Source organism: Schistocerca americana, chromosome 2 (genome assembly GCF_021461395.2).
Source record: "Schistocerca americana isolate TAMUIC-IGC-003095 chromosome 2, iqSchAmer2.1, whole genome shotgun sequence".
Taxonomy (NCBI): domain Eukaryota; kingdom Metazoa; phylum Arthropoda; class Insecta; order Orthoptera; family Acrididae; genus Schistocerca; species Schistocerca americana.
In genome coordinates, this window is record NC_060120.1 from 705,277,349 (window position 1) to 705,305,095 (window position 27,747).

Here is a 27,747-nt window from a genome sequence, read left to right on the forward strand (position 1 = left end):
CCACTATCTCTTAGCTAATAGCAGACAGTGTAATTACATACCTTGGAGATTAATGGGTTCGTAGGCGACCTTGTTGCGTTCCAGTATTGTGTAGCCCACTACCGGGATGTATTTTCCTGCGAACATAAGAAACAAATCGAAGGAACTTAACGTTGTAAAAGTAGTATTTGTTTCTTTACTGACATTCAATTGATCAAAACGTTTCAACGATCCGCGCTTAAACATTTGCTTGCTGGCAGGAGAAGGAATATTTGTGGTGAGACACGATAAACGCTGTACTCCAACGCTAAGTATGCAATGAATGAAAATGGTTTTTAACATTTTCCTCTGACCAGAATTGTCGTTTAGTGTACACCAGTGGGTCCTTCGTAAAACTTGAGTGTACCACAGCCGCGATAGAAGATATTTCTCTAATTTCAATTTTAAGTTTGCACACAAATAAAAGAAACTATATATTCTGAGCTTCTCGTACTATCAAGTTTAAAGGATTATTTCACAATCATTTTATTTTCAGTGATTTCAACCATGGCCCAACGATAAATAACCGAAGATGATGGGATTATAATAAATAATGCACGGGAGAGAAAGTGAATGTCTCATACTCACTGCAAACTGTGGCTGACTGGGTGTGGAGTTATCATTTCATTAATACTGAAAGTACTTTACAATGTCAGGTTTATCAACTGCAAATAGGAGACTGAAGCAGTGAGGCACAGTTAAAAATGTATTTACGAATTTTAGTACTACGCTACTGGTTTTTTTTTATACGAAGTGTCCCATAATTTATGTAAAACCTATAAGAAAGAGTGAAATCAAACCGGAATAAATAGTTGTTGTTGTTGTGGTCTTCAGTCCTGAGACTGGTTTGATGCAGCTCTCCATGCTACTCTATCCTGTGCAAGCTTTTTCATCTCCCAGTACCTACTGCAACCTACATCCTTCTGAATCTGCTTAGTGTATTGATCTCTTGGTCTCCCTCTACGATTTTTACCCTCCACGCTGCCCTCCAATGCTACATTTGTGATCCCTTAATGCCTCAAAACATGTCCTACCAACCGATCCCTTCTTCTAGTCAAGTTGTGCCACAAACTCCTCTTCTCCCCAATCCTATTCAATACCTCCTCATTAGTTACGTGATCTACCCACCTTATCTTCAGCATTCTTCTGTAGCACCACATTTCGAAAGCTTCTATTCTCTTCTTGTCCAAATTGGTTATCGTCCATGTTTCACTTCCATACATGGCTACACTCCATACAAATACTTTAAGAAACGACTTCCTGACACTTAAATCTATACTCGATGTTAACAAATTTCTCTTCTTCAGAAACGATTTCCTTGCCATTGCCAGTCTACATTTTATATCCTCTCTACTTCGACCATCATCAGTTATTTTACTCCCTAAATAGCAAAACTCCTTTACTACTTTAAGTGTCTCATTTCCTAATCTAATCCCCTCAGCATCACCCGATTTAATTTGACTACATTCCATTATCCTCGTTTTGCTTTTGTTGATGTTCATCTTATATCCTCCTTTCAAGACACTGTCCATTCCGTTCAACTGCTCTTCCAAGTCCTTTGCTGTCTCTGACAGAATTACAATGTCATCGGCGAACCTCAAAGTTTTTACTTCTTCTCCATGAATTTTAATACCTACTCCGAATTTTTCTTTTGTTTCCTTTACTGCTTGCTCAATATACAGATTGAATAACATCGGGGAGAGGCTACAACCCTCTCTTACTTCTTTCCCAACCACTGCTTCCCTTTCATGCCCCTCGACTCTTATAACTGCCATCTGGTTTCTGTACAAATTGTAAATAGCCTTTCGCTCCCTGTATTTTACCCCTGCCACCTTCAGAATTTGAAAGAGAGTAATCCAGTTAACGTTGTCAAAAACTTTCTCTAAGTTTACAAATGCTAGAAACGTAGGCTTGCCTTTTCTTAATCTTTCTTCTAAGATAAGTCGTAAGGTTAGTATTGCCTCACGTGTTCCAAGATTTCTATGGAATCCAAACTGATCTTCCCCGAGGTCCGCTTCTACCAGTTTTTCCATTCGTCTGTAAAGAATTCGCGTTAGTATTTTGCAGCTGTGACTTATTAAACTGATAGTTCGGTAATTTTCACATCTGTCAACACCGGCTTTCTTTGGGATTGGAATTATTATATTCTTCTTGAAGTCTGTGGGTATTTCGCCTGTCTCATACATCTTGCTCACCAGATGGTAGAGTTTTGTCATGACTGGCTCTCCCAAGGCCATCAGTAGTTCTAATGGAATGTTGTCTACTCCCGGGGCCTTGTTTTGACTCAGGTCTTTCAGTGCTCTGTCAAACTCTTCACGCAGTATCTTATCTCCCATTTCATCTTCATCTACATCCTCTTCCGTTTCCATAATATTGTCCTCAAGTACATCGCCCTTGTATAAACCCCCTATATACTCCTTCCACCTTTCTGCCTTCCCTTCTTTGCTTAGAACTGGGTTGCCATCTGAGCTCTTGATATTCATACAAGTCGTTCTCTTCTCTCCAAAGGTCTCTTTAATTTTCCTGTAGGCAGTATCTATCTTACCCCTAGTGAGACAAGCCTCTACATCCTTACATTTGTCCTCTAGCCATCCCTGCTTAGCCATTTTGCACTTCCTGTCGATCTCATTTTTGAGACGTTTGTATTCCTTTTTGCCTGCTTCATTTACTGCATTTTTATATTTTCTCCTTTCATCAATTAAATTCAATATTTCTTCTGTTACCCAAGGATTTCTATTAGCCCTCGTCTTTTTACCTACTTGATCCTCTGCTGCCTTCACTACTTCATCCCTCAGAGCTACCCATTCTTCTTCTACTGTATTTCTTTCCCCCATTCCTGTCAATTGTTCCCTTATGCTCTCCCTGAAACTCTGTACAAGTTCTGGTTCTTTCAGTTTATCCAGGTCCCATCTCCTTAAATTCCCGCCTTTTTGCAGTTTCTTCAGTTTCAATCTGCAGCTCATAACCAATAGATTGTGGTCAGAATCCACATCTGCCCCTGGAAATGTCTTACAATTTAAAACCTGGTTCCTAAATCTCTGTCTTACCATTATGTAATCTATCTGATACCTTTTAGTATCTCCAGGATTCTTCCAGGTATACAACCTTCTTTCATGATTCTTGAACCAAGTGTTAGCTATGATTAAGTTATGCTCTGTGCAAAATTCTACAAGGCGGCTTCCTCTTTCATTTCTTCCCCCCAATCCATATTCACCTACTATGTTTCCTTCTCTCCCTTTTCCTACTGACGAATTCCAGTCACCCATGACTATTAAATTTTCGTCTCCCTTCACTACCTGAATAATTTCTTTTATCTCGTCATACATTTCATCAATTTCTTCATCATCTGCAGAGCTAGTTGGCATATAAACTTGTACTACTGTAGTAGGCATGGGCTTTGTGTCTATCTTGGCCACAATAATGCGTTCACTATGCTGTTTGTAGTAGCTAACCCGCACTCCTATTTTTTTATTCATTATTAAACCTACTCCTGCATTACCCCTATTTGATTTTGTATTTATAACCCTGTAATCACCTGACCAAAAGTCTTGTTCCTCCTGCCACCGAACTTCACTAATTCCCACTATATCTAACTTTAACCTATCCATTTCCCTTTTTAAATTTTCTAACCTACCTGCCCGATTAAGGGATCTGACATTCCACGCTCCGATCCGAATAAATAGTGTTCACCAGATAATAAAAAGTGAATCAGCAGCAATGATTGCCAATACTTTACTACCTAGATTACAATTTCCTGTGTTCAGCTGCATGCCTAGGTAAATGAGAAGCAACTGTGAAAACACATTGGACTCGGTGAAGAATGAGGGAAGCGCTCTAGAGCCATAAACTGCAAGGAGACAGACCCCAGCCCTATGTACAGAATCGCCAGTCATCCACCATGTGACGAGAAACGCCAGACGGATATAGTGTCATGCCGGACTCGATTTTTTGGAATGAAAGTTACAAAGGAAGGTACGCTGGTGCAGAGCGGCTGAAGGGAGACAATGCAGATTACAGCTCCTCGATGTATGCGTCAACATTTACATCTTCACGAGCGCTGTTATGGTCATGGGATGCATGCCGCTTAACAGCAGAGTCCCGGTAGCACTGCCTCTGTGGAGGGAAACAGCGGGCTCTCAAACTCTGCCGACAATGACGGCCTACGATGATATCCTACAATTAGAAAGTGGAAGAAGGGAAGAAAGTTTACAGTTCTTTTGAAGGTCGTGAGAGACCGTCACCTCGCTCGAATGCCGCCAACCTGAATTTAAAGTATATGTGGAAAATACTGCCAAGGATTTACATAAATAATTTAAAAGTGGGAGTAAGGAGTGCAACTTTACTTATGGGGGTCCTACAGAATTAGCCAGTGTAGGAAAGTGGGCTGAGTAATGGAGAAACTGGACACATTTTTGGAGCGCCAAGCTTAAAAGGTTTTTTAACTGGTTAATCACCTGAAACACAAGTAAGGGGGGCAAACCAGAGTCTTGTAGAAAAACTTCTTATTGGTCAGCAAGCGCAAGAATTATTATTCAGCCAATCAAAATCACGCTGCGCCGAAAAACTCAGAGCACAGAGTTTTCCTTGTTGGAAGTGCTCTGCAGGGAGTTACCTCTCAGGCTGGCATCTTCACAGGCAGACTTCTAGGGCAGGCCTCTTCTTTGGCAACTTCACCTCTACACAACTTCTCCAGGCTGGTCTGCGATGAGAGTCTCATCCAGCCAAATTAAGCTTAGACAAAGAACAGGGAGGGGTAGTTGGAATCAAGCAAATGGCTGATTTTGGAGCCATATCTGTCACTTGCTAGTTATACGTATGGCGAGATCCAGCTGCAATAGCAAAGCGATCTCTAGGGAAAGGCAAATCATTGATAAACGGTGTTCGGTAATTTCAGTCTTCATTCCGAAGACTCGTTCGCAGTTATAGGTTCAACGTGCTTTCATCCCGGCAGAAGATGCCCATGAATACCCTTCTGTAGAATTTTCTGTCTCTCTGCACTAACCGTTGGCGATCACGATACGACTCCCACGCATGTAAGTATGTTCATTCACTTGTTTTGCACTCCAGATCCCCTATTAAAGTCTGCCAAGGCATTAGCTTAGCAGTTTCAATGATTGTTATACAAAATTCTTGTGAATTTTATTACATACGTGTAACAAACTGCATTCATTGAGATCTTTGTTTACTTTCATAGATTAATTCCTTTATAATTGATCCGGTGGGTGATGATTTACTTATTTCACATATTACAGTGCGAATTAATATATTTAATTAGAAATTACAATTAAAGTATCCACACGATATACAAGAGCTAGGAAACAACAGTTTAACGTCCGACAGCACTGGATTCCCTGCCAGCCAGAGCACCTTGCAAACACCAGAGAGTGCCATCACCACTACGGGATTGTCACACGAGCCCATCCACTATCAGAATAGTCTGTAAGTATCACAGCTATGCACACGTCCGGTAGTTTTAGCTATTCTCTGCATCACCGCCAGTGCGAGTGATCATAAACCATGCTCTACCCATCCATAGTAGGATAGAAAACGGATCCGATAAAATGGAGACAAACACAAATTCTCAGTCCTGTACTGTTTGGAAATTACTACACTCCACTGCCTTTTGTCGACACTAAAAGCGAAAGGATTAAACTGTAAAATTTAATTATTATATTCTGTATTAGGTGGTCCATCAATCGTTCTCGATTCCACGCTGTTATTTTCTTTCACCCATTGTTCTCTTTTCCTTAGTTTCGCGCGACACTTCTCTTCTAGTTATGACATGTTCCCTGGCTCTTACACTTGTCATGCGGCTCGTATAGCAGCAGAACCAGTAATGAAGGTGGTGTAGACATTCACAGTCCACATAACACACCTGTTCTGTAAATAAGAAAATAAAAAAAACATATATTTCTCATAACGCATTTAGGTCTGCAGTTGTCCACAGTAGCTTTCAGGCTGTTGGTCTCATGTGAAGCAATAATAAGTACAGTAGTGGGTAAGTACCGGCAAAGGATTCTCCTGCGACGAAGAAGGGCCGTTCCCGGAGTCCCGGGAAGAGCGTGAAGAACTGCTGCAGCGCCTCGTACAGGTCCTCGCCTACCTGCGGCATGTCCGTCGCGTAGCCGTCGTCGCGGTCCGTAAAGCTGAAGCCTGCAACGGGACGGCGACTCTGAGTTCTTGTCTCTCACGGAAAGATTAAGCACGCAGTAGGACAGGTTGTGTGTTTTCAGTTTAGTGATTACAAAATTTAGTCATATGAAGAACGGAATTTGCATTATTATTAGCAAAGAACATCAGTGAGAAAGTTATTGTTAACTATAATGTTAGCCTATGGTTATATCAACGCTTATCAGGAGTCAGTATTTCCATTATGCTCTGACTAGAGAACTAATAGGAACTTAATGGAAATGTTGACGCAATCATCGGCTAAGAAGTGCTTATGAATTATTAACAGTGACCAACCAGTTGAAAACGGTATAACCATTAAACGTTTTATTTGAGTATTGACTAAAATAAGCTTTGTCGTTAACGAAATTAGCACTAGTTCTTTTCCGAACGGTGTCACACAGCATTTGCATCCTACCGCGTGGTAAGGTGTCCTACAACTGCTGTAATTTGCACTCCATATCGTGCATGTTGCTACTGAACACACGTTCTACCTAATCTCTAAGGAAGCACCTCAAGATCGTGTACACAGTTGATAACGACACATGCCACGCGTGGACAAGTGTTGCACTGTGGAAAATTGGAGCCAAGATACCGTCTCATGGGAGACAACACGTGACGACGCAGAGTGTCTTGTGATATACTGATGATTACCTGAATTGATACCAGAGATGACTGCAGTTCATAACCGTTGTCTCTTCACAACTTGACCCTAGGAACAGCATTGGGGTGTCTGTCCAAAACACCGACAAAATGTGTCAGTTCTCCACATCGTCACGACACTCGCACAAGATGGTCATCAGAACAAGTGCAGATCCAAGGTTCATAGCTCAAAATGTTGCGATGCTGCTCGTCAGTAGACCCCACGCTTTCCTAGTTAGCAGCATCCAGTTCAAGGGACGACGAATCAGCAGCAAGTCTCCAACAAATGAAGCATGACGACAAGGTATGTCGTAGTGAACACATTGCTTCCGCCTTGCTGGAAGGAGCCAATATGAAGCAGTTACGATGTCCTTCGTTCACACTATCGCTGTGTTCCAATGCTGACTGAGATTTTGTCGACTTTGACGATGCGTGTGGTTTCCCTCCTCCTCTCTTTCAGCTCAAGATCTGACCTTTGTCACATCCAAACGCCCCACATGCCCCGCAAGGTTGAATATTGAACAATTCGACTAGCTGGTCACACGCAGATCTTCAATGATGCCTCCTCCAAAAAAGTTTTATATCACTTGCATGACTAGTATAGTTAGTGTTTTTTATCGCAAACCTCTTTTTCTGTGCTCTTTACACCACGATGAATAGCTGTGCATGTGCAGTGGAAGTAAAATTAAACCAGAACTGCTCAACAGAGCCCGCTGTGTTTCCAATCACGAACGGAGCAGTGTGTCTGATAGACATCGTTCAGTCTGTCAGTAAACCTCGAAGGATCATTTCAAGACTAAGCCGTGAGTGCATTGCCATTTTACGGGAAGAATGATTGACAACTCGGGAAATTGCTCTCCGAATTGTCGTACACAACAGCGACGACATTCAATTATTACACCACTATCATGAACACACAGCGTTAAAGACCCCTCGCATTAGTCGTCCATGGTGCACAACACTAGATGACTGTCGAAACCTAGACGGGTTGGACAAAAATATGTTAACATCGCGGAAAATGCATTCTTGAACGTACATGCATGAGATAGCCAAGTCCTCAACATGCGCTGTTGTATTTGACCGCGAACGACAGCTGTGTGTATAATATCCTCAATACGTTGCAAGTGCCAGTCGTGGTCCAGTGTTCTGTATAGTAGTGAGTGTATTATGTCGGGGCTAAACGAATTAGAATATGGTCATATTGTTGGTGTTCGTATGGCGGGTTCTTTCATAACTATGGTAGCCGCTGTGAAGAGGCGTCGTATAGAAGGTTTATACCGCATACAATGAAAGCGGGAAAACATAACAGGCTAAGTCACAAAGCGGACGAAAGTGTGTGTTGAGTGACCGTCACAGACATTAGTTGAAGAGAACTGTGACGAAAAATAAGAGGAAGACAGCTTCAAAAGTCATTGTAGAAATGAAAGTCGCCCTCTTGACCCCGTAAGCGCCTAAAAAGCGCGAAGGGAGCTCCGGAAACAGGAGTTCCAAAGCCACAAATCAGTGCTGCAAATGCCCCTAACAGGGAAACGTGATGATGAAACTATAAAACCTCGACTATGGAGCAGTGGAAGAAAGTCAGTTGGTTGGATAAGCCTTGTTTCACACTGTTTCCAACTTCTGGCCGAGTTTACGTCCCTAGACTGAAACATGGCGGGAGATTGGTGATGAGTTGGACAGCCATATTCCATGGGCCCTATAGGTATCGCGCTACTGCCAAGGATTATGTGACCGTTTTGGCTGATCAGATCCATCTCATTATACAATAAATGTTCCCCATTGGAGGTGCTGTGTTTCCAGAAGACAGAGCTGCTGTTCACGCAGCTCGCATCATCCATGAGTGGTTTTGTGAAAAGGAGGATGAATTGTCGCGTCTCCCCTGGCCATAAATTACCAGATCCCAATATTACTGAACCTTTGTAGTCTCCTTCGGTGAGAAGGGGAATCACACCTATTTGTCTGAATCTGCCACTGCTTCGTACGAGGCATGTATAAGAGTTCCTTCAAATCCGTACGAGACCTGTATTTCTCCATTCCAAAACGACTGGGAAGCTGTTTTGAATGCAAAGGGTTTCCTACAACGTATTAGACACGTCTTACGTTTTTCGTGTTTCTCTGTTTTCGTGCAATCCCTGTACAAGTTATGGATGCGCTCTTCTTCCTTTGGAGACAAATGGGAGAGTTGTGTCGGTACATAATATCAATTGAGCGTCAGGCGTTCATTAGGTACTTCGGTACAAGCTCTCAGCCTCTTTCTGCGCGAAGAACGTTGGCAAAGGAAAACGACTCGCGGAACTTGGTTCATTGGCGCCGCATTTGTCTTCATCCATGACTGCAGGATTTATAACGTATTATGATCGTGAAGGAAGACCGTGGAGGTGGTCAGGTGCCTATAACCGTCTTAGACAGGCAGTCTAACGGGTTCTGCAGAAACATGGACCAAACGGATTATGGGACAAAATGATATATGAACGTCGGATGTGTCTCATCGACATAGAGAGTAATTTGGGTGTATATGAACAGGATGGTGCAATCTAATGTTCAGCCTAGAGACACCGTCTAGGTGATGGGTTTGTTTTTCATGACGTTGATGCAGAAAAGCCTTCCAAAGCTCATTTAAATTTTGTTTCTAATACTGGAATTCCTATCTCTTCTATGCCAACTCTTGTTTTTTTCTTCTAGAACGTCATCAGACATGTCTTTTCCTTCAGAATTTGAAAGAGCTTTGGAAGGATTAAGACAAAATAAGGCAAAAGGTATACATAACATTCCATCGGAATTTCTTAAATCATTGGCGGAGTGGCAACAAATCGGCTATTCAGGTTGGTGTGTGGAATTTATGAATCTAGAGAAATACCACATGACTTTCGGAAAAACATCATCCGCACATTTCCGAAGACTGCAAGAGCTGACAAGTGCGAGAATTATCGCACAATTAACTTAGCAGCTCACGCATCCTATTTCCATCCATACAGAAGAATGGAAAATAAAACTGATGCTCTGTTAGATGATGACCAGTTTGTCTTTAGGAAAGGTAAAAGCACGAGAGAGGCAGTTCTGACATTGTGGTTGGTAATGGAAGCAAGACTGAACAAAAATCAAGAGATATTCATAGGATCTGTCGACCTAAAAAAGGGGACGACAATGTAAAATGGTGCAACATGTTCGACATTCTGATAAAAGTAGGGTAATATACGGTATGTACAAGTGCCCAGAGGGAACAATAAGAATGGAAAATCAAGAACGAAGAGCTCGGATAAAAAGTGTGTAAGACAGGTATGAATCCTTTGTCATTACTGTTCAGTCTACACATTGAAGAAAGAATAACGAAAATAAAAGTTCAAGAGTGGAATTAAAATTAAAGGTGGAGGAATATCAATGGCAAGATTCGCTGATGACATTTCTATCCTCAGCGAAAGTGAGTAAGAATTACAGGATCCGCTTAATAGAATGAACAGTCTAATGAGTACAGAATATGGACTGAGAGTAAATCGAAGAAAGACGAAGGTAATGAGAAGTAGCAGGAATGGGAACAATGAGAAAATTAACATCAGAATTGCTGATCACGAAGTATATGAAGTTAAGGAATTCTGCTACCTAGACAGAAAAGTAACGGACGGAGCAAGGAGGACATCAAAAGCAGACGAGCCCTGACAAAAACGACATTTTTGACCGAGAGAAGTCTGAAGAAGAAATTTGTGAGAATGCACGTTTGGAGCACAGCACTGTATGATAGTGAAACGTGGACTGTGGGAAAATCGGAACAGAAGAGAACCGAAGCATTTGGGATGCGGTGCTAGAGAAAAACGTTGAAAATTAGGTGAACTGATAAAGTGTGGAATGAAGAAGTTCTCCGTAGGATGGCCGAGAAAAGGAATACGCGGAAAACGCTGACAAGGAGAAGGGACAGGAAGATAGGACATCTGTTGATATATCACGGGATAACTTCCATGTTACTAGAGAGACCTGTAGTGGGCAAAAACTGTACAGAAAGACATAGGCTGGGACAGATCCAGCAAACAATTGAAGACGTAGGTTGCAAGTACTAGTCTGAGGTGAAAAGGTTGGGACAGGAGAGGAATTCGTGGCGGGCCGCATCAAACGAGTCAGAAGACAGATGAATGCACAAGCATACCGCGCCACACCAACATCCTGGAGGCGGGAATCAAATGAATGGAATGGCTGACGATATCTCGTGATATGAATCTGACTCAGCATGCTAGGGATAAGAAGAAACTTGCAATACATCCTGGCTGAATCCCAGCTTATACTCTGGATGACGTCAGGAGTGTCGCCATAGAGGAGTAAAACAAGCTTTAGGAGAAACATGTCGAGCATATTCAGGACAGGATATCAATGAGGATTCAGGAGAGCTACGGTGCACAGGGTGGAGCAACATGATACTCAGTAGCACACTGGGGTTTCTTAGCTGCAGACAGGTCTGGCCTTCGTACAGGCAGCTTTTATTTGCTCAATGACTTGTTTTAATATCAATATAGATTAACTTTTTTAGTTCAAGAAGGGTTATTCTTGCATTCCCTGCTCTCCTTAAAGTCAAGCAAATAGACAGACGATACTCAGCATTCCTGGGAATTCAGGTCTTCCTCTTATGCACACAACTGCTCATTCTAATGCCCAAAGATATTTGAACAGTTTTGTGCCGTTGTCTGTCACTACACTGATTCTGCTTTATAGAATAGAAACATGTTTTAAGTAATAGCCATTGGAATGAAACATACAGCTTAAAACGTTTTGTGCCTGTTCTATTATTACCTTATTTTCTAGAACGTTAGATTCTGTAGGACGTTCTTTACACTAATACGGTAAGCTATCATATGCAGCGAAAAGGTGTTATTTTGAGTTCAATCGGCGACATAACAGTTTACATTACCTATGAAAGTACAATTGTTGTGCGTATGTTTTGCGATTACTTGCAGTTATTTTCGTGATGTCTGTCCTCGTTTGCAAACTCATCTTTTCTACAAACACGCACAGAAACACGGTACACGTTTTTGAAGCATCACACTTGCAAGTTAGTTTATAACTCTACAGATTTCACATAATTTTGTCTGGAAACACGACCGTTGTTAGAGCCTCAAAGGCAAACGACGATTATAAGTTTGAGCAGCTTGTTAAACAGCATGAATATTAAAAAAATCGACAAACTGAAGGGACGGATTCCTGACTGGAAATGGAGGAAAAAGGTCCTACGAACACGCGTCCGGAAATGCATCGTTGCCATGGTAGATGGCGCTGACAACTGAAGAACTGAAAGTTCCTCTCACTACGTGCCTTGTGTGTTGCAAGCTGTGCGATTGATGCAGCGAACTGTAAGCAGCAGACTGCTCCGTTATTCATGTCGGGAAGAAGCAGCGATGGCGTTTGTGTAGGCCAAGCAGATGAAAAAGGTCGAGAGGCAGCGCGGTTATACTGAAACAAGTACCATCACATTAACTAAGCACATCAAACAACATTTCAAGCCCTTTTTGGTCGTTCATGTGATCATGGGTCCTTTCAGACAGACGAAGGTGTAGGGAGACAGCGTCGGACTGTACGTAAACCAGATTTGAAGGACCAGGTTCTGTAGGATATTGAGAGGAACTCTAGTATCAATTCCAGGCTAGTGGCTCGCCAGCGTGGTGTATGCCAGAGAAAGGTTATGTGTAAGCTGCATGAGAACCGCTACTATCCCTATCACCTACAACGAGTGCAACGATTATAGCAGAGGATTTCCCTCTACGGGAAGTATGTTGTCAATGGTATTTGCAGCAGACCATCACAATTATGGGATTTATGTCATCAGTCCTCTTCATCGACGAAGTTACTTTCACCAGAACTGGCATAATCATCATCTGGGCTGTTGAGGCGTCTCATCAGCATCGCTTCTGCATCGTGCGTGGGCGGATATTTTCGGCGACCACATACTTGGACCGGTTATTATCCCAGAACGCCTCGTCGGAGGAATGTACCTGGACTTCCTGCGGAATACTTTGCCTGGGCTACTTGAGAATGTGCCTTTGGCAGTACGACAGATTATGTGTTTTCTGCATGACAGAGCACCACTCCACTTCCACATTACAGTACCTCAACAACATCTTCTCTGGATGTTGGATAGGACACGGAGGCTGTGTAGCACGATCTGTTAGATCACTGGATTTAAGCCCCCTGGATTTTTTGTCTGAAAAGCGTTGTGTATGCTGAACCAGTTCCTGATGTGCATACCCTCCAACGGCGTGTTCACGATCCTGTGATGCTGTCTGGGGAGAGAGCGGAACGTGCGAAAGAGTGCGGCAATCCATGATCCGACGTGTGAACACATGCATTGCATCCCATGGAGGCCACTTTGAAAATCTGTTGTGACGTGGATACGATACATCTCTGTACTGTGTTTCGGAACGATTTGTTGTCGTTGCAAGCACACCGTCCGTTTCCGCACACATGTTCATAGGATCTTTTTCCCTCCACTCTCAGTCGGGAAGCCGTCCCTGATATTTATTGGTTTTACTCACGTGCGTTGTTACTATCCGTCATGAGCGGCGCAGTACACCTACCTGTGCCGACGGGGTTGTCTATGAAGAGGAGCGAGTGTCCGTGGTGCCAGGAGTGTGGGTTGGGCCGCAGCGTGGTGCCGTTGTTGACGACGGAGAAGGGCCCCATCTCGGTGAAGAGGCCGAACAGCGACGAGGCGCCGGGCCCGCCCTGCAGCCACAGCACGATCGGCGACTCCTCCACGCGGCTCTGAGGAAACACCAGCCAGCAAGTAGTTCAGTGCCAGCCTCACACCGGCTCTACACAACATACAGCAGGGCAAACCAATGTGTTTCTACGATGAATCTTCCACTCTGCAGTTGTGTGCACTGTTGGGAAACTTCCGCAGGCCGCGGTGGCCGAGCGGTTCTAAGTGCTTCAGCCCGGAACCACGTGACTGCTACGGTTGCAGGTTCGAATCCTGCCTCGGGCATGGATGTGTGTGATGTCCTTAGGTTAGTTATCTTTAAGCACTTCTAACTTCTAGGGGACTGATGACCTCAGATGTTAAGTCCAATGGTGCTCAGAGCCATTGAAACTTTTCTTTCTTTCTTTCTTTCTTTTTTTTCTTGGATACTTCCTGGCACACTACAACGGTGTGTCGTACCGGGACTCGGAACCTAAAAGTGGTCATTCCCGGGCAGCGCTCTGACTGAAATTTCCTACCACATTAATAACCTGTTCAGTCCGTGGGTGCACATACACTACTTGCCATTAAAATTGCTACACCACGAAGATGACGTGCTACAGATGCTAAATATAGCCGACAGGAAGAAGATGCTGTGATATGCAAATGATTAGCTTTTCAGAGCATTCACACAAGGCTGGCGCCAGTGGCGACACCTACAACGTGCTGACATGAGGAAAGTTTCCAACCGATTTCTCATACACATACAACAGTTGACCGGCGTTGCCTGGTAAAGCGTTGTTCTGATGCCTCGTGTAAGGAGGAGAAATGCGTGCCATCACGTTTCCGACTTTGATAAACGTCGGATTGTAGCCTATCCCGATTGCGGTTTATCGTATCGCGACATTGCTGCTCGCGTTGGTCGAGATCCAATGACTGTTAGCAGAATATGGAATCGGTGGGTTCAGGAGGGTAATACGTACGCCGTGCTGGATCCCAACGGCCTCGTATCACTAGCAGTCGAGATGATAGGCATCTTATCCGCATAACTCTAATGGATCGTGCAGCCACGTCTCGATCCCTAAGTCAACAGATGGGAACGTTTGCAAGACGACAAACATCTGCACGAACAGTTCGACAACGTTTGCAGCAGCATGGATTATCAGCTCGGAGACCATGGCTGCGGTTACCCTTGACACTGCATCACAGACAGGAACGCCTGCGACGGTGTGCTCAACGACGAACCTGAGTGCGCGAATGACAAAACGTCATTTTTTCGGATGAATCTAGGTTCTGCTTACAGAATCATTATGGTCGTATCCGCGATTGGCGACATCGCGGTGAACGCACATTGGAAGCCTGTATTCGTCATCGCCATACTGGCGTATCACCCGGCGTGATGGTATAGGGTGCCATTGGTTACACGTCTCGGCCACCTCTTGTTCGCATTGACGGCACTTTGAACAGCGGACGTTACATTTCAGATGTGTTACGACCCGTGGTTCCACCCTTCATTCGATCCCTGCGAAACCCTACATTTCAGCAGAATAATGCACAACCGCATGTTGCCGGTGCTGTACGGGCCTTTCTGGATACAAAATATGTTCGACTGCTGTCCTGGCCAGCACATTCTCCAGATCTCTCACCAATTGAAAACGTCTAGTCAATGGTGGCCGAGCAACTGGCTCGTCACAATACGCCAGTCACTACTCTTGGTGAACTGTATCAATGCCGTTATTACGGCCAGAGGTGGTTGTTCTGGGTACTGATTTCTAAGGATCTTTGCCCCCAAATAGCGTAAAAATGTAATCACATGTCAATTCTAGTATAATATATTTGTCCAATGAATACCCGTTTATCATCTGCATTTCTTCTTGGAGTATCAATTTTAATGGCCAGTGGTATAGAATTATTTATGTTCATCACAGCCGATGTTGAAATTTGAAGTACACATACCAGTACGTCAGGTTACATCCTCAGAGCTTTTCCTGTATTTGCTATACAGAGTAATTACAACCTATTTTTTTTCTTTTGAGTAAGGGAAACCTTTCAATTATGAATGCTTGCCTATATCTAACTTGACCGTTAGGAAACAGATTCTTATAACGTCATTAATTAATTTAGGCTGCTATTTTCAGGAACCAACAATGAAGAAATACTTCTCATGCCGCATGAGAATAGCGTTTCAAGTCTGCTATTCTGTTATCCTCCTGTGTTGTAATTGAGCCGTGAGGCACTTGTAAAGTGATGGTCATGTGCTCAAAAATTGATGGTCATGTGCTCAAAAATATACAGAGGTTTCACTTTAACGTCGGATCAAAAAAAGTTATAATTCCAATTTGTTTGTCTCGGAGGAGGGCATCCACCGATACTACACTGGACATGCCACCCCGCCCCGTGCAGTGGCGTTGGAGGGAAACTTCGAAATCTTCAACGGGAAGCCCCCTTTTTTATTACGGGTTACGATTCTACGAAAAATCTGCAAACATTGTGTGGAGCGTTTCCTTCGTTTCGCCACAGATGGCGCTGCAATCGGAAGAATGTAAATGCATACACAATCGTAATTTACGACATGCTACTCAATGGCCTTTGAATATCCAGTGCCACATGGGACCCCACGTCGACGCTGCGAGGGCAGGCAGGCCAGTATTTCATAACTTCTAATTGTGAATCCCTTTCGCAACGCTGTATTTCTCCGACGTATCGAACAGGAGACTACTCGACACGCCATTTCGGCACGAAGAGAACGCTGCTCTTTTTTTCCAATCACACTAAGTGTTCAAATGCAGTACCGCCAACTTGACTACACTTTGTGATCCGCTTTCCAAATGACAATGCATAGATGGAAGAGCGGATAAAGTGGAAAAATGTAGAAGCTGAAGGAGGCAAAAAGAGTTACAGGAAACTGAATAATGAATTAAGAATAGAAACTGAAGAAGCAAGGGAAATAGAGAAAATGGAGAAAGAGGGAAAGTATGAAATTATATATAAATCGGCTAGTGAAATAGTTTTTGGACGTAAAAGAAAGAGGAATAATATGGAAATAGAAAGAGCGGATGGTACTCTAGCAGAAGAACCACAGGAGATTTTGAGCAGATGGCAGGAATATGTAGAATGTCAGTATAAGGGGGATGAAACACAAAGCGAAATTAAGTTTGAAGAGGAGCAATACGTGCCAGTAGATGGAAAGGGGTTCACCATCATGAAACCGGAGGAAGAAAAGGAGCTGGAGGAGATGAAGAATAGGAAGGCATGTGGAACTGATGATTTGTCAGCAGAACTGTTGAAGGGTCTGGGAAACAAGGCAAGAAAAGAAATAGTCTACCTCTGTAATGAAGTATATGACAAAGGGGAATGGCCCGAGAACTTCTTTGCAACAGTTATGATGCTAATAGAGAAAAAGATAAACACTAAAAAATGTGAAGAGTCTAGGACCATCAGTCTAATTTCTCATGCAGCTAAAGTGTTGCTAAGAGTATTGAATAGAAGGTTATATGGCAAGCTGGATAGACGGATTGCAGAGGAGCAGTTCGGATTTAGAAGAGGAAAAGGAACAAGAGATGTTATTGGCCTGTTAAGAACTGTAGAGGAAAGATGTATGGAAAACGGTAGAGAAAACTTCGCTGTTTTTATAGATTTAGAAATCCCTTTTGATACAGTTCGGTGGAACAAGCTAATGGATATTTTGAAGAGGAAACGAGTGGACTGCAAAGAGAGACGACTGATACAGAATCTATGTTTACACTAGAAACTAAGGATAGTGATTGGAAATGAAATTTCAGAAGGAAGCAGCAATGGACGAGGTGTTAGACAAGGTTGTTGCCTTTCCCCACTGTTATTTAACGCATACCTTGAAGAGATTATTGCGAAAGGCTTAGATGGAACGAGAGGAGTATTGGTGGAAAGAGAATAGAAGGTACAAGATTTGCTGATGACATGGTATTAGTGGCAGAAAGTGAGCAAACAGTGAATAACATGCTGAAAGATCTGAATGAAGCTTTGTGTGGAATACGGGATGCAAATAAACACAGCAAAAACAAAGAGTATGGTCTTCAGTACAAGATGCAGACTGTCCAATATTAAAATAGGACAAGCTACCATTAGCCAAGTAAGTGCATTTAAATATCATGTAAGCACAATAAATGAAGACTTGAGATGTCACCAGGAGGTAAAACTCGAATTGCCATAACGAAGGAGGCATTCAACAGGAAAGGGAGACTCTTATGTGGCAAATTAGATAAAGGTCTAATGAAATGGCTTAGCAAATGTTTCGTCTGTAGTGTGTCACTATATGAGGCAGAAACATGGATGCTGAGACGAGAGGATGAAAAAAGTGAGAAGCGTTTCAGATGTGGATGTGGAGGGAATGGAGAGGATAAGCTGGATGGAAAGGGTGAGTAATGAAAGAGTATTGCAAAGGGTTGGTGAAAGAAGATGTTTGCTGAAGGTTATAAGAGAAAGGGAAAAGAACTGGTTGGGACATTCATTGAGAAGGGAGTGCTTGCTAGCAGATGATTTGGAAGGACTGTTTACGCTCCTTACACCAAGCGAGGCGTTTGCGGGAGAAGACTAAAGAAGAAAAAGATACAAGATGATAGACGACATAAATGGAAGAGGAAATTATGCGGACCAGAAGAGGATGGTAGAAGACCGGACAGCCTGGAGAACTACCATCTTTTGGCAGAACACTAATGATGATTATGGGGTACACAAAAGCATGTCTACAGGAATGTCAGCGGTTGACCAAGTCTTCACGGCCTGTTGACACTTGGCTGGTACATCTTATCTTTTAAATATCGTCGCAGACAGAAATCCGGCGACTACAAACCCGGCAACGTAGCGGGCCAGTTAATAGAGCCACTTCTGCCGATCCATCGACCAGTGTAAACGCGGTCTAATCCCTCCCGTGCTTCAGTTGCCTAATGCGCTGGGCAACCGTCATGCTAAAACCACAAACGTTGTCGAACGTCCAGGTCAACATCCTGCAATAGCATTAGTAGTTCCTGTTCCCAAAACGTTCGATATTTGTGTCCATTCAACGTAATGTCGATAAAATGAGGACCAATGAGTTTATTCCTCATGATGCTACACTCCAGTAATGCACATTATTCCGCTTGACCCTACCATAGTTTGTGAATGTAGACTCATTGGAAGATAGTGCCTCGGCAAATAACAAGGGAGTCGTTTGCATTTGTTGACGTCCCCACTCACAAAACACTTCCCGGGTACGGAAATCGGCGCCATGAAGTTCTTGATGCAGTGACACATGGTATGGATAGTACGTACGAGGATATACTATTGTGACAGCACTACCTACCCAAAAGCCACAAACGCGGTATAAACGAAGGGCGCTTATCCATGGGTTGTGGTGCACTGTCACTATAGTTCAATTCTTTTATCTTGGCGGCTCGCGCATGCCCGCCAAGACGCGGGAGATTGCTGCGTTGCCAGTTGCACACGACGCAAGCGCCAATAGAAGCAGCGCCATAGTATAGCATAGTTCGCAAGCTTACGTTTAGGGGGTGCGCGCAGTTCATCAAGTAAAGCCACCACGGCCGCATGAATCCTTTCGCTGCTACAAAGACGTGCTCCCTGCATTCTGCGCTGTGCGCGATTTTGTCACTGCACTGCTCGCCTGTGCAGACACATCGTGTTCCGACTGCTTTGACACTCTTATCAATCGATTCCACAAAAACTATTTGTCCCAAAAATTAGATTTTTACACATCTTCTTGACTGATACCTTCCCCCATAAATGACTTAATTTCGATGTTCAACGCAGTTATTATGCAGCATTAAATATAGTAAACCATTCCACGAAATTCTGAAGAGTTTGCAGAGGTAAAAGTCCATAGAGTATACTTTCCGTATGGTCGATTTTAGTTGCCACAATGTTGAGAATGAAATGTGGACAAGATACCTAAATTCCATATAAAATTTACTGTATAACAATAGCTCATTTAAGTACCACATAGGTGTCGTATGTAATATTGAGAAATATTCCGTCTTTCGCGATTGTAACAAAAGTTTTATTTACACTGAGCACGTTTGGCTTTATTTTAAAGCACTTCAATCAATCAAAAGGAAGTAGACAAAATACATTAAACAAAACTGTGGACCTACAAAAACATTAGGACTTGAATATTCCGTCTGTCAGTGAAGTGCTCTGAGCTATGTCAAATATAATTTTTGTGTGTTGCACACACAAACATTTATTTGCTAAAACACTGATCTGCCAACACAAACGTTGAATATTATGTTACCGCAGCACAAAACTACTAAAGGTGACTTGGCAATGGAGGAGACAAAATACTGTCCACTGAAGATGCTTCAAAAGAGAGAAACGTGTCTGGTCTAAATAAGCCCCTTATTACAGTTGCAGAAGAGGAACATATTTCAGTACCATTGGTAAAACTGCGACTGTGGAACAAAAACATGAAAGAGAGCATGAGTACCATTGTGTATGTGCCATGCCTTTCCTTGATTGAAGTGCTTTAAAATAAAGCCAAACGCGTCCGGTGTAAATAATACTTTCATTACAGTCGCGAAAGACGGAATATTGCTCAATATTACATACGACACCTATGTGGTACTTAAATTAAATGAGATATTGTTATACAGTAAATTTTATATGAAATTTAGGTATCTTGTCCACATTTCATTCTCAACATTGTGGCAACTAAAATCGACCATACGGAAAGTATACGCTATGGACTTCTACCTCTGCAAACTCTTCAAAATTTCGTGCAATGGTTTACTACATTTAATGCTGCATAATAACTGTGTTGAACATCGAAACAAAATTAAGTCATTTATGGGGGGAAGGTATCAGTCAAGAAGACGTGTAAAAATCAAATTTTTGGGCCAAATAGTTTTTGTGAAATCGAATGATAAGTGTGTCAAAGCAGTGGGAACACCATGTGTCTGCACAGGCGAGCAGTGCAGTGATGACAAAATCGCGCTCAGCGCGGAATGCAGCGAGCACGTGTCTGCAGCAGCGAAAGGGTTAATGAAGAGACAAAGCACTAGAAATTTCAAAAAACTGCATTCAAACGAATATAATTCGTGAAGTAAGGCACTTCGATATTGTTTTTAAATAATGAAAATACTAAGCACGGCACAAGGTTTGAACTCATAACCTTTCTCATAGCAACCCAACACCTTAACCGTTACGCTACCACACCTCGTCTAACTATTTAACGCCATGAGGAGTATAACACGTCACGCAAAATACTGACAAACACTGTTGGTATGACTACGAATTACTCACGCTTCGTCGAAGTACAATAGGAAATAAACAATTACCGCTGTTCTTTATTGCGCAAAAGCGGTTCATGAGAGTGATACAAACACCTTTCCTTGCTATCGCCTGAATTAGGAGCCTTATTGCTTGTTTGGTTTAATTAATTAATTGAATATGAAGCAATTGGTATAAAGAATGCTTTTTCCAAACTTTCTATAAAAGAATGTCTGCTATCAAGACATTGCTTTTGTTCTATTACTTTATTTATGACTGAACGTTTCTAAAACTGAAGACACTCGTCCATGCTCTGCGCTGCAGTCGAGATGTGGCAACGTCGTTCTCTGTTCATTGGCTGACTGTGTTTTGTGACGTCAGATGCGCAGAAAGAACCTAAACTCAGCCGCCAACATAAATGACGCGCACTTTAGTACATCTGTTTCATTAGATTCTCTTGTAACACGTTTGCTTCGTTTCCTTTTGCCGGTCTGTACGCTGCCATGAGACATAAAGCTTTGTAAAAGAACGAAAGAGAGCGAGCTTTCCTAGAAAACGCTCAGGATACAAGATAACAGCCTCAACATTTCTTCTACATTCTTCGTAAAGCAGGATCATTTTAATTTTTTTTCTGCGGTTGCAAATTTCATCGTCCTCCTACACGTCTGTTCTTCAAATGATAGGTAGGTGTGCAGGCAATAAACATTGCGCAAGTATTATGATGTTTAGAGCCGCTATCTGTTCTACGTCTGCACGACACGTGACCTCCAATCGCCGTGTACTGCCTGTTATTACACGTCGTAGTTCGCTACACTGCCACGGTGGTGCGCCGAGTAGTACCCTGCCCGATACGTCGAATGAATACGACATTACAGGTGGCGTTCACAATTACAAGTTATGAAATACTGACCTGTCCTGCACTCGCATCATGGAGTTGTGGATTCGAGTGCCATTGGATATTTAAAGGTCATTGATTATCATGTCATAAATTACCATTGTGTACCTATTTCTACCCCTTCCGACTACAGCGCCATCTGTAGCGAAACGAAGATAATGCTTCAGACAAAACGCATGTAGGTTTTGCCTTAGAATCATAATTTGCAATAAGAAAAGGGGCTTCCCACTGAAGATTTCAAAGTTGCCCCCCTGTCACCCACGCACGGGTGTGGTAACGTTGGATGTTTCCCTCCGAGACCAAGAAAGTGCAATCATAACTGTTTTTGATCCGGTGTCCTTCCATAGGTCAAACACCAGAAAAGAAAGATGGTCTGAGCTATTGTTACATTATGTACAAAAGATAGTGTACAAAGTAAGAAGTACCAAAATGTAACAGATTTCCCATAATAAATTTTAGACTGAATTTAGCTAGTCTTCTCATGTGAGGAAAGTTCCTCGCAGCTCTCCAAATAAATACCTGTGTGTAAATGGCAGAGCTCTGACAGTTTTCGATCTCATGACAACTGAGGAGAAGAAATGCTGTCCCTCAGCCAAAAACTTAAGTCGATATGAGCAAGCTAATCACCTTCTTCAATATATAAAGGCGAAGAAAGTCTCTAAATGTCGCTGTGGAGGTTGCAGGACCGTATGCAAGAAGTGCAATACATATATATCTGTGTGTAATTGTCCGCCCCCAGTAGCTGAGTGGTCAGCGTGACGGAATGCCTATCCTCAGATCCCGGGTTCGATTCCCGGCAGGGTCAGAGATTTTCTCCGCTCAGGGACTGGGTGTTGTGTTGCCCTACTCATCAGCATTTCATCCGTATCGATGCGCAAGTCGCCGAAGTGGCGTCAAATCGAAAGACTTGCACTCGGCGAACGGTCTACCCGACGGGAGACCCTAGCCGCACGACATTTTGTGTGTGTGTAATTAAGAAGAACTGCTTTTTAAGATATCATGAACAAAGATGTTAATATGTATTATAAAATATTTTATTCTTCTACTGCCTAACACCCGAAACACATATGCATACCTTACACAGTTAAGTAAAAATAAAAAATAAAATGAGCACAATCTAATTTCTAATGTAACTATGTATAACGACAATAAAACACATCACGAAAACATTTTTCTCTACTTATTTTATCAATGGGACCGAAGAGGTTAAAACTGTGCGTCGGACCGGGACACGAATGTGGGCCATTTGCCTTTCGTGGGCAAGTGCTCTATGGACTGAAATATCCAAGTATGACTCACGACTCACAACCCACTATACAGGGTGGTCCATTGGTAGTGACTGGGCCAAATATCTCACAATATAAGTATCAAACGAAAAAGCTAAAAAGATCGAAACTCGTATAGCTTGAAGGGGGAAACGAGACGGCGCTATGGTTGGCCCGCTAGACGGCGCTGCCATAGGTCAAACGGATATCAACTGCGTTTTTTTAAAAAAAAATTATTACATATTCGTGTAGTACGTAAAGAAATAAGAATGTTTTAGATGGCGCTGTAGTAGTCACAAACATATAAGTAGGTGGTATCACGTAACATTCCACCAGTGAGGACGGTATTTGCTTCGTGATACCTTACCCGTGTTAAAATGGACCGTTTACCAATTGCGGAAAAGGTCGATATCGTGTTGATGTATGGCTATTGTGATCAAAATGCCCAACGGGCGTGTGCTATGTATGCTGCTTGGTATGCTGGACGACATCATCCAAGTGTCCGGACCGTTCGCCGGATAGTTACGTTATTGAAGGAAACAGGAAGTGTTCAGCCACATGTGAAACGTCAACCACGACCTGCAACAAATGATGATGCCCAAGTAGGTGTTTTAGCTGCTGTCGCTGCTAATCCACACATCAGTAGCAGAAAAATTGCGCGAGAATCGGGAATCTCAAAAACGTCGGTGTTGAGAATGCTACATCAACATCGATTGCACCCGTACCATATTTCTATACACCAGGAACTGCATGGAGACGACTTTGAACGTCGTGTACAGTTCTGCCACTGGTCACAAGAGATATTACGGGACGATGACAGATTTTCTGCACGCGTTCTATTTAGCGACGAAGCGTCATTCACCGACAGCGGTAACGTAAACCAGCGTAATACGCACTATTGGGCACTGGAAAATCCACGATGGGTGCGACAAGTGGAACATCAGCGACCTCGGCGGCATCATAGGAGGAAGGATAATTGGTCCCCATTTTATCGATGGCAATCTAAATGGTGCAATGTATGCTGATTTCCTACGTAATGCTGTACCGATGCTACTACAAGATGTTTCACTACATGACAGAATGGCGATGTACTTCCAACATGATGGATGTCCGGCACATAGCTCGCGTGTGGTTGAAGCGGTATTGAATAGCACATTTCACGACAGGTGGATTCGTCGTCGAAGCACCATACCATGGCCCGCACGCTCACCGGATCTGACGTGTCCCCTCCTCCTCGATTTCTTTCTGTGGGAAAATTGAAGGATATTTGCTATCGTGATACACCGACAACGCCTGACAACATGCGTCAGCGCATTGTCAATGCATGTGCGAACATTACGGAGGGCGAACTACTCGCTGTTGAGAGAAATGTCGTTACACGTATTGCCAAATGCATTGAGGTTGACGGACATCATTTTGAGCATTTACTGCATTAATGTGGTATTTACAGGTAATCACGCTGTAACAGCATGCGTTCTCAGAAATGATAAGTTCACAAAGGTTCATGAATCACATTGTAACAACCGAAATAAAATGTTCAAACGTACCTACGTTCTGTATTTTAATTTTAAAAACCTACCTTTTACGAACTGTTCGTCTAAAATTGTGAGCCATATGTTTGTGACTATTACAGCGCCATCTATCACGAATCGATAAAAGTGGTCCAACTAAAACATTCATATTTCTTTACGTACTACACGAATATGTAATAAAAATGCGGGTTCCTATTTTTAAAAAAACGCAGTTGATATACGTTTGACCTATGGCAGGGCCATCTAGCGGGCTAACCATAGCGCCATCTGGTTTCCCCCTTCAAGCTACATAAGTTTCGTTCTTTGTAGTTTTTTCGTTTGACGCTTATTTCGTGAGATATTTGGCCCGGTAACGATCAATGGACCACCCTGTACAGGCTTTTTGCCAATGTTACATCAGCTCTTCCGCAGCACCCCTTTTAAACGAGTAGCAACTCAGTGCTCCTGGAGAGTCTATTTTCCACTAAACGAATAACAATACACGGAATACAGAAATTAATAACTAATATAACCAACCCAAGAATCGTACATTAAAAAAATGTCACCCTGTACGACAGATAAGGCGTTCTTCTGGGAAAGTCCACTTCCTCCACCACAAGCGCTGCTCACTCTTTAGTTTACCGACGTTTACACAGAGCCATTCCGTCATGATTTTACAAACTCTCGGGGATGATAGACAAGAGTAAATATCAATTGGAGATAAGGGATGATACCCTGTTATAAAAACCCTGGTGTCGCCGGAAAAGAGTCGCAAGCAGTGATATCTCTTGCCAAGACTTCTTATTTCGACAGGCGTCTTTACACAAGACTTTTCACACGGACCCACAAGAGGAAATCAAACGAGGTGAGATCATATGACTGCCGGCTACGAAAAAGGATCTCCTCTGCCTATCCATTTTTCAGGAATGTCTGCTACAGGTGTTCACGAACCCTCACTCCAAAGTGAGATGGCGCTCCATCATGCTAGAACCACTTCTGTTGCCCACTAACAAGTAGGGTATGTTCCAGGAACCTCGGTAGTGTGTCTCTGATTAAAACTGTGTACTCTGGTGCATTTAAGTGGGAAGGAAGAAGAAATGTGTCTAGTGTGTAATGCCTGAATATGCGTGCCCACACGTCGGTTGATAATCTGTGCTGATGGATCTTCAGAAATATAGCCCAGCCTAAACATGACTATTATGCCTATTTAGCATTCCATCTCTGGCGAAACAGGCACCATCTGCAAAACAAATGTGTGTGAGATCTTATGGGGCTTAATTGCTAAGGTCATCAGTCCCTAAGCTTACACACTACTTAACCTAAATTATCCTAAGGACAAACACGCAAACCCTTGCCCAAGGGAGGACTCGAACCTCCGCCGGGACCAGCCACATAGTCCATGACTGCAGCGCCTTAGACCGCTCGGCTAATCCCGCGCGGCCCATCTGCAAACATTACAGCAGGACTGTAGGACAATGCAACAACCATTGGCAGAATACGACACGAAGTCCGAAGTTTGCAGGAGTCAAAGTATTCACTTTCTGGGGATTTTCGCATTCAGAGCGTGAGGTTTGCCAGGGACTGAGCGACAAGTGTTCGTCCTACAGCGAATTCGGTTGGTTGACCGTACTGAGAGGAAGAATTGAATGTCTGACGTAAAACCCCTGATGTGGCTGTAGGAGATGGGAGGATGACAAGCAGAATAATCACTCAAAAGGAATAATTAACTTTGATTTTATTCCGAATCTTTAGGACAAATTGACCTTTCCAGCTGAGGTGCCGCCTCGCGAAAGTCCTTCCACAGATACAGTGACTGTCTATAACTGTTTCGTCTGATAACTGAAACCCTCGTCGGAATCTAAGATCAACGGAGGTTCACAGCTATCTAATTCCGGCCCAGCAACATCAGCCTAACGCTCTGGCTGCCTCCTTCTGCGACCCCTTGTCACGCCTACCTCCACTGAATCTGCCCACTGTCTCTATTGTCTGCCTGCTCAACCCCCGGTCCTATCATTTTGCTCACATTTCCTCTTAGACCCCGCCAGCCCCTAGCATAACGTAGCGTCTGAGGCTTCAGATCGCCTATTGGCTACATTGGTTTGTTATTCTTCAGTCATCTTTCAGAGACTGTGTGGAGGAGATAGAACGCCTTTCCCTATATATCCACCGTAATTGTCCTAAGCCATCCATTGGCCCCCACCACAAGCCCCGCTCGCCTTCTCTCTTACTTCTTGTTTTCTCTGACTTATCCACATCAGCTTCCTAATTCGGCTCCTATCTTCCACCTTGTGCGGCTTTCTTGTGCCACACCCAGAATTCCATCTTTAACTAACTCGAAATGTCGTTCACATGACTTATCTTTCAACTAAGGACATGACAGCATGTAGCTTCATTTCCTGTAACATTCGCCACACAGTACACAGCGAAACGTTCATTTCAAGTGCAACTGATCGAGTACTGATTGAGGTGACTCATCCACTCGGACAAGCACTGCACCGTCTAAGTCCGGAGTCTGTGTAGTTAGTCGTCCTCTTCGGTCGTTGTAATCTGGTGCCAATCGCCCTGTTTCACGTAATCGTTGGAACAGTCTTGGTAATATGGTTTGAAGTGGAAGTCTTCTAGGCGGATATATGGTCTGATTCTCTGCTGCTTCCATCTGCTTGCCCATACACGAAAATCGTGTCTGCAAGATCCGTCATCGAGTACAACTCCACTTGGTCTAGGCTGATAAACGTTAGTACTTCAACCTGTAAACACAGACTGCAGTCTACTGCAGTGCAGACACTGTACACCAGAATTGCTCATGCCAGTACGCAGTATGCCATCTGCACTGTATTAGTTGAGTTACTGTTCCACCCTCTATACCTAAGTGCTCGTCGGAACTGCCTAGCCTACAATCTTAGCTGCAACAGTACCGTTACATGTATTCCATTCTCAGAGATATCAGAACGATATTCGGTTACAACTTTCGGCTCGATCGTTTCTCGACCTCGAATAGCTATATTTACCTTTCTGCATCACCCCTGGAAGTCTGTAACGTATAAGTCACAGCGCGAGCATCGGAATGTGCGTGGTCGTCAGAAGCTCGTTACGCGTAATAACCAGCGGGACGATTATTGTGTTCGTAATAGTTACTTAACTCCTTTGTACTAAGAACCAATTAGGAACTAGATTAACGTATATTACGGTCTATAAGATGCACTTTTTGCGAAAAACGTCCTCCAAAATTCAACAACTTACACTCGAAATTAATATAAAAATTTCCATTGTGATTTCAAATTTCCGCCAGTCTTAAAAATGGCCATATATTCGACGCCATGGGAAACCTATCTGTATGTCGAAATGTGGTATTCAACT

The 27,747-nt window shown here is 43.1% G+C and overlaps 1 protein-coding gene across 1 annotated transcript in view; it reads right to left on the bottom strand.

Annotated features, from left to right (window-relative positions):
- The window catches only part of LOC124594362 (venom serine carboxypeptidase-like), a 91,505-nt gene that overhangs the window by 55,416 nt on the left and 8,342 nt on the right, over positions 1 to 27,747 (bottom strand). Inside the window, exons 2-4 of the mRNA XM_047132729.1 lie at positions 13,380 to 13,566; positions 6,025 to 6,171; positions 42 to 116 (exon numbers count right to left, since the gene is read on the bottom strand). Coding sequence (XP_046988685.1) covers positions 42 to 116; positions 6,025 to 6,171; positions 13,380 to 13,566 — 409 coding nt within the window. The remainder of the gene's footprint in view (positions 1 to 41; positions 117 to 6,024; positions 6,172 to 13,379; positions 13,567 to 27,747) is intronic.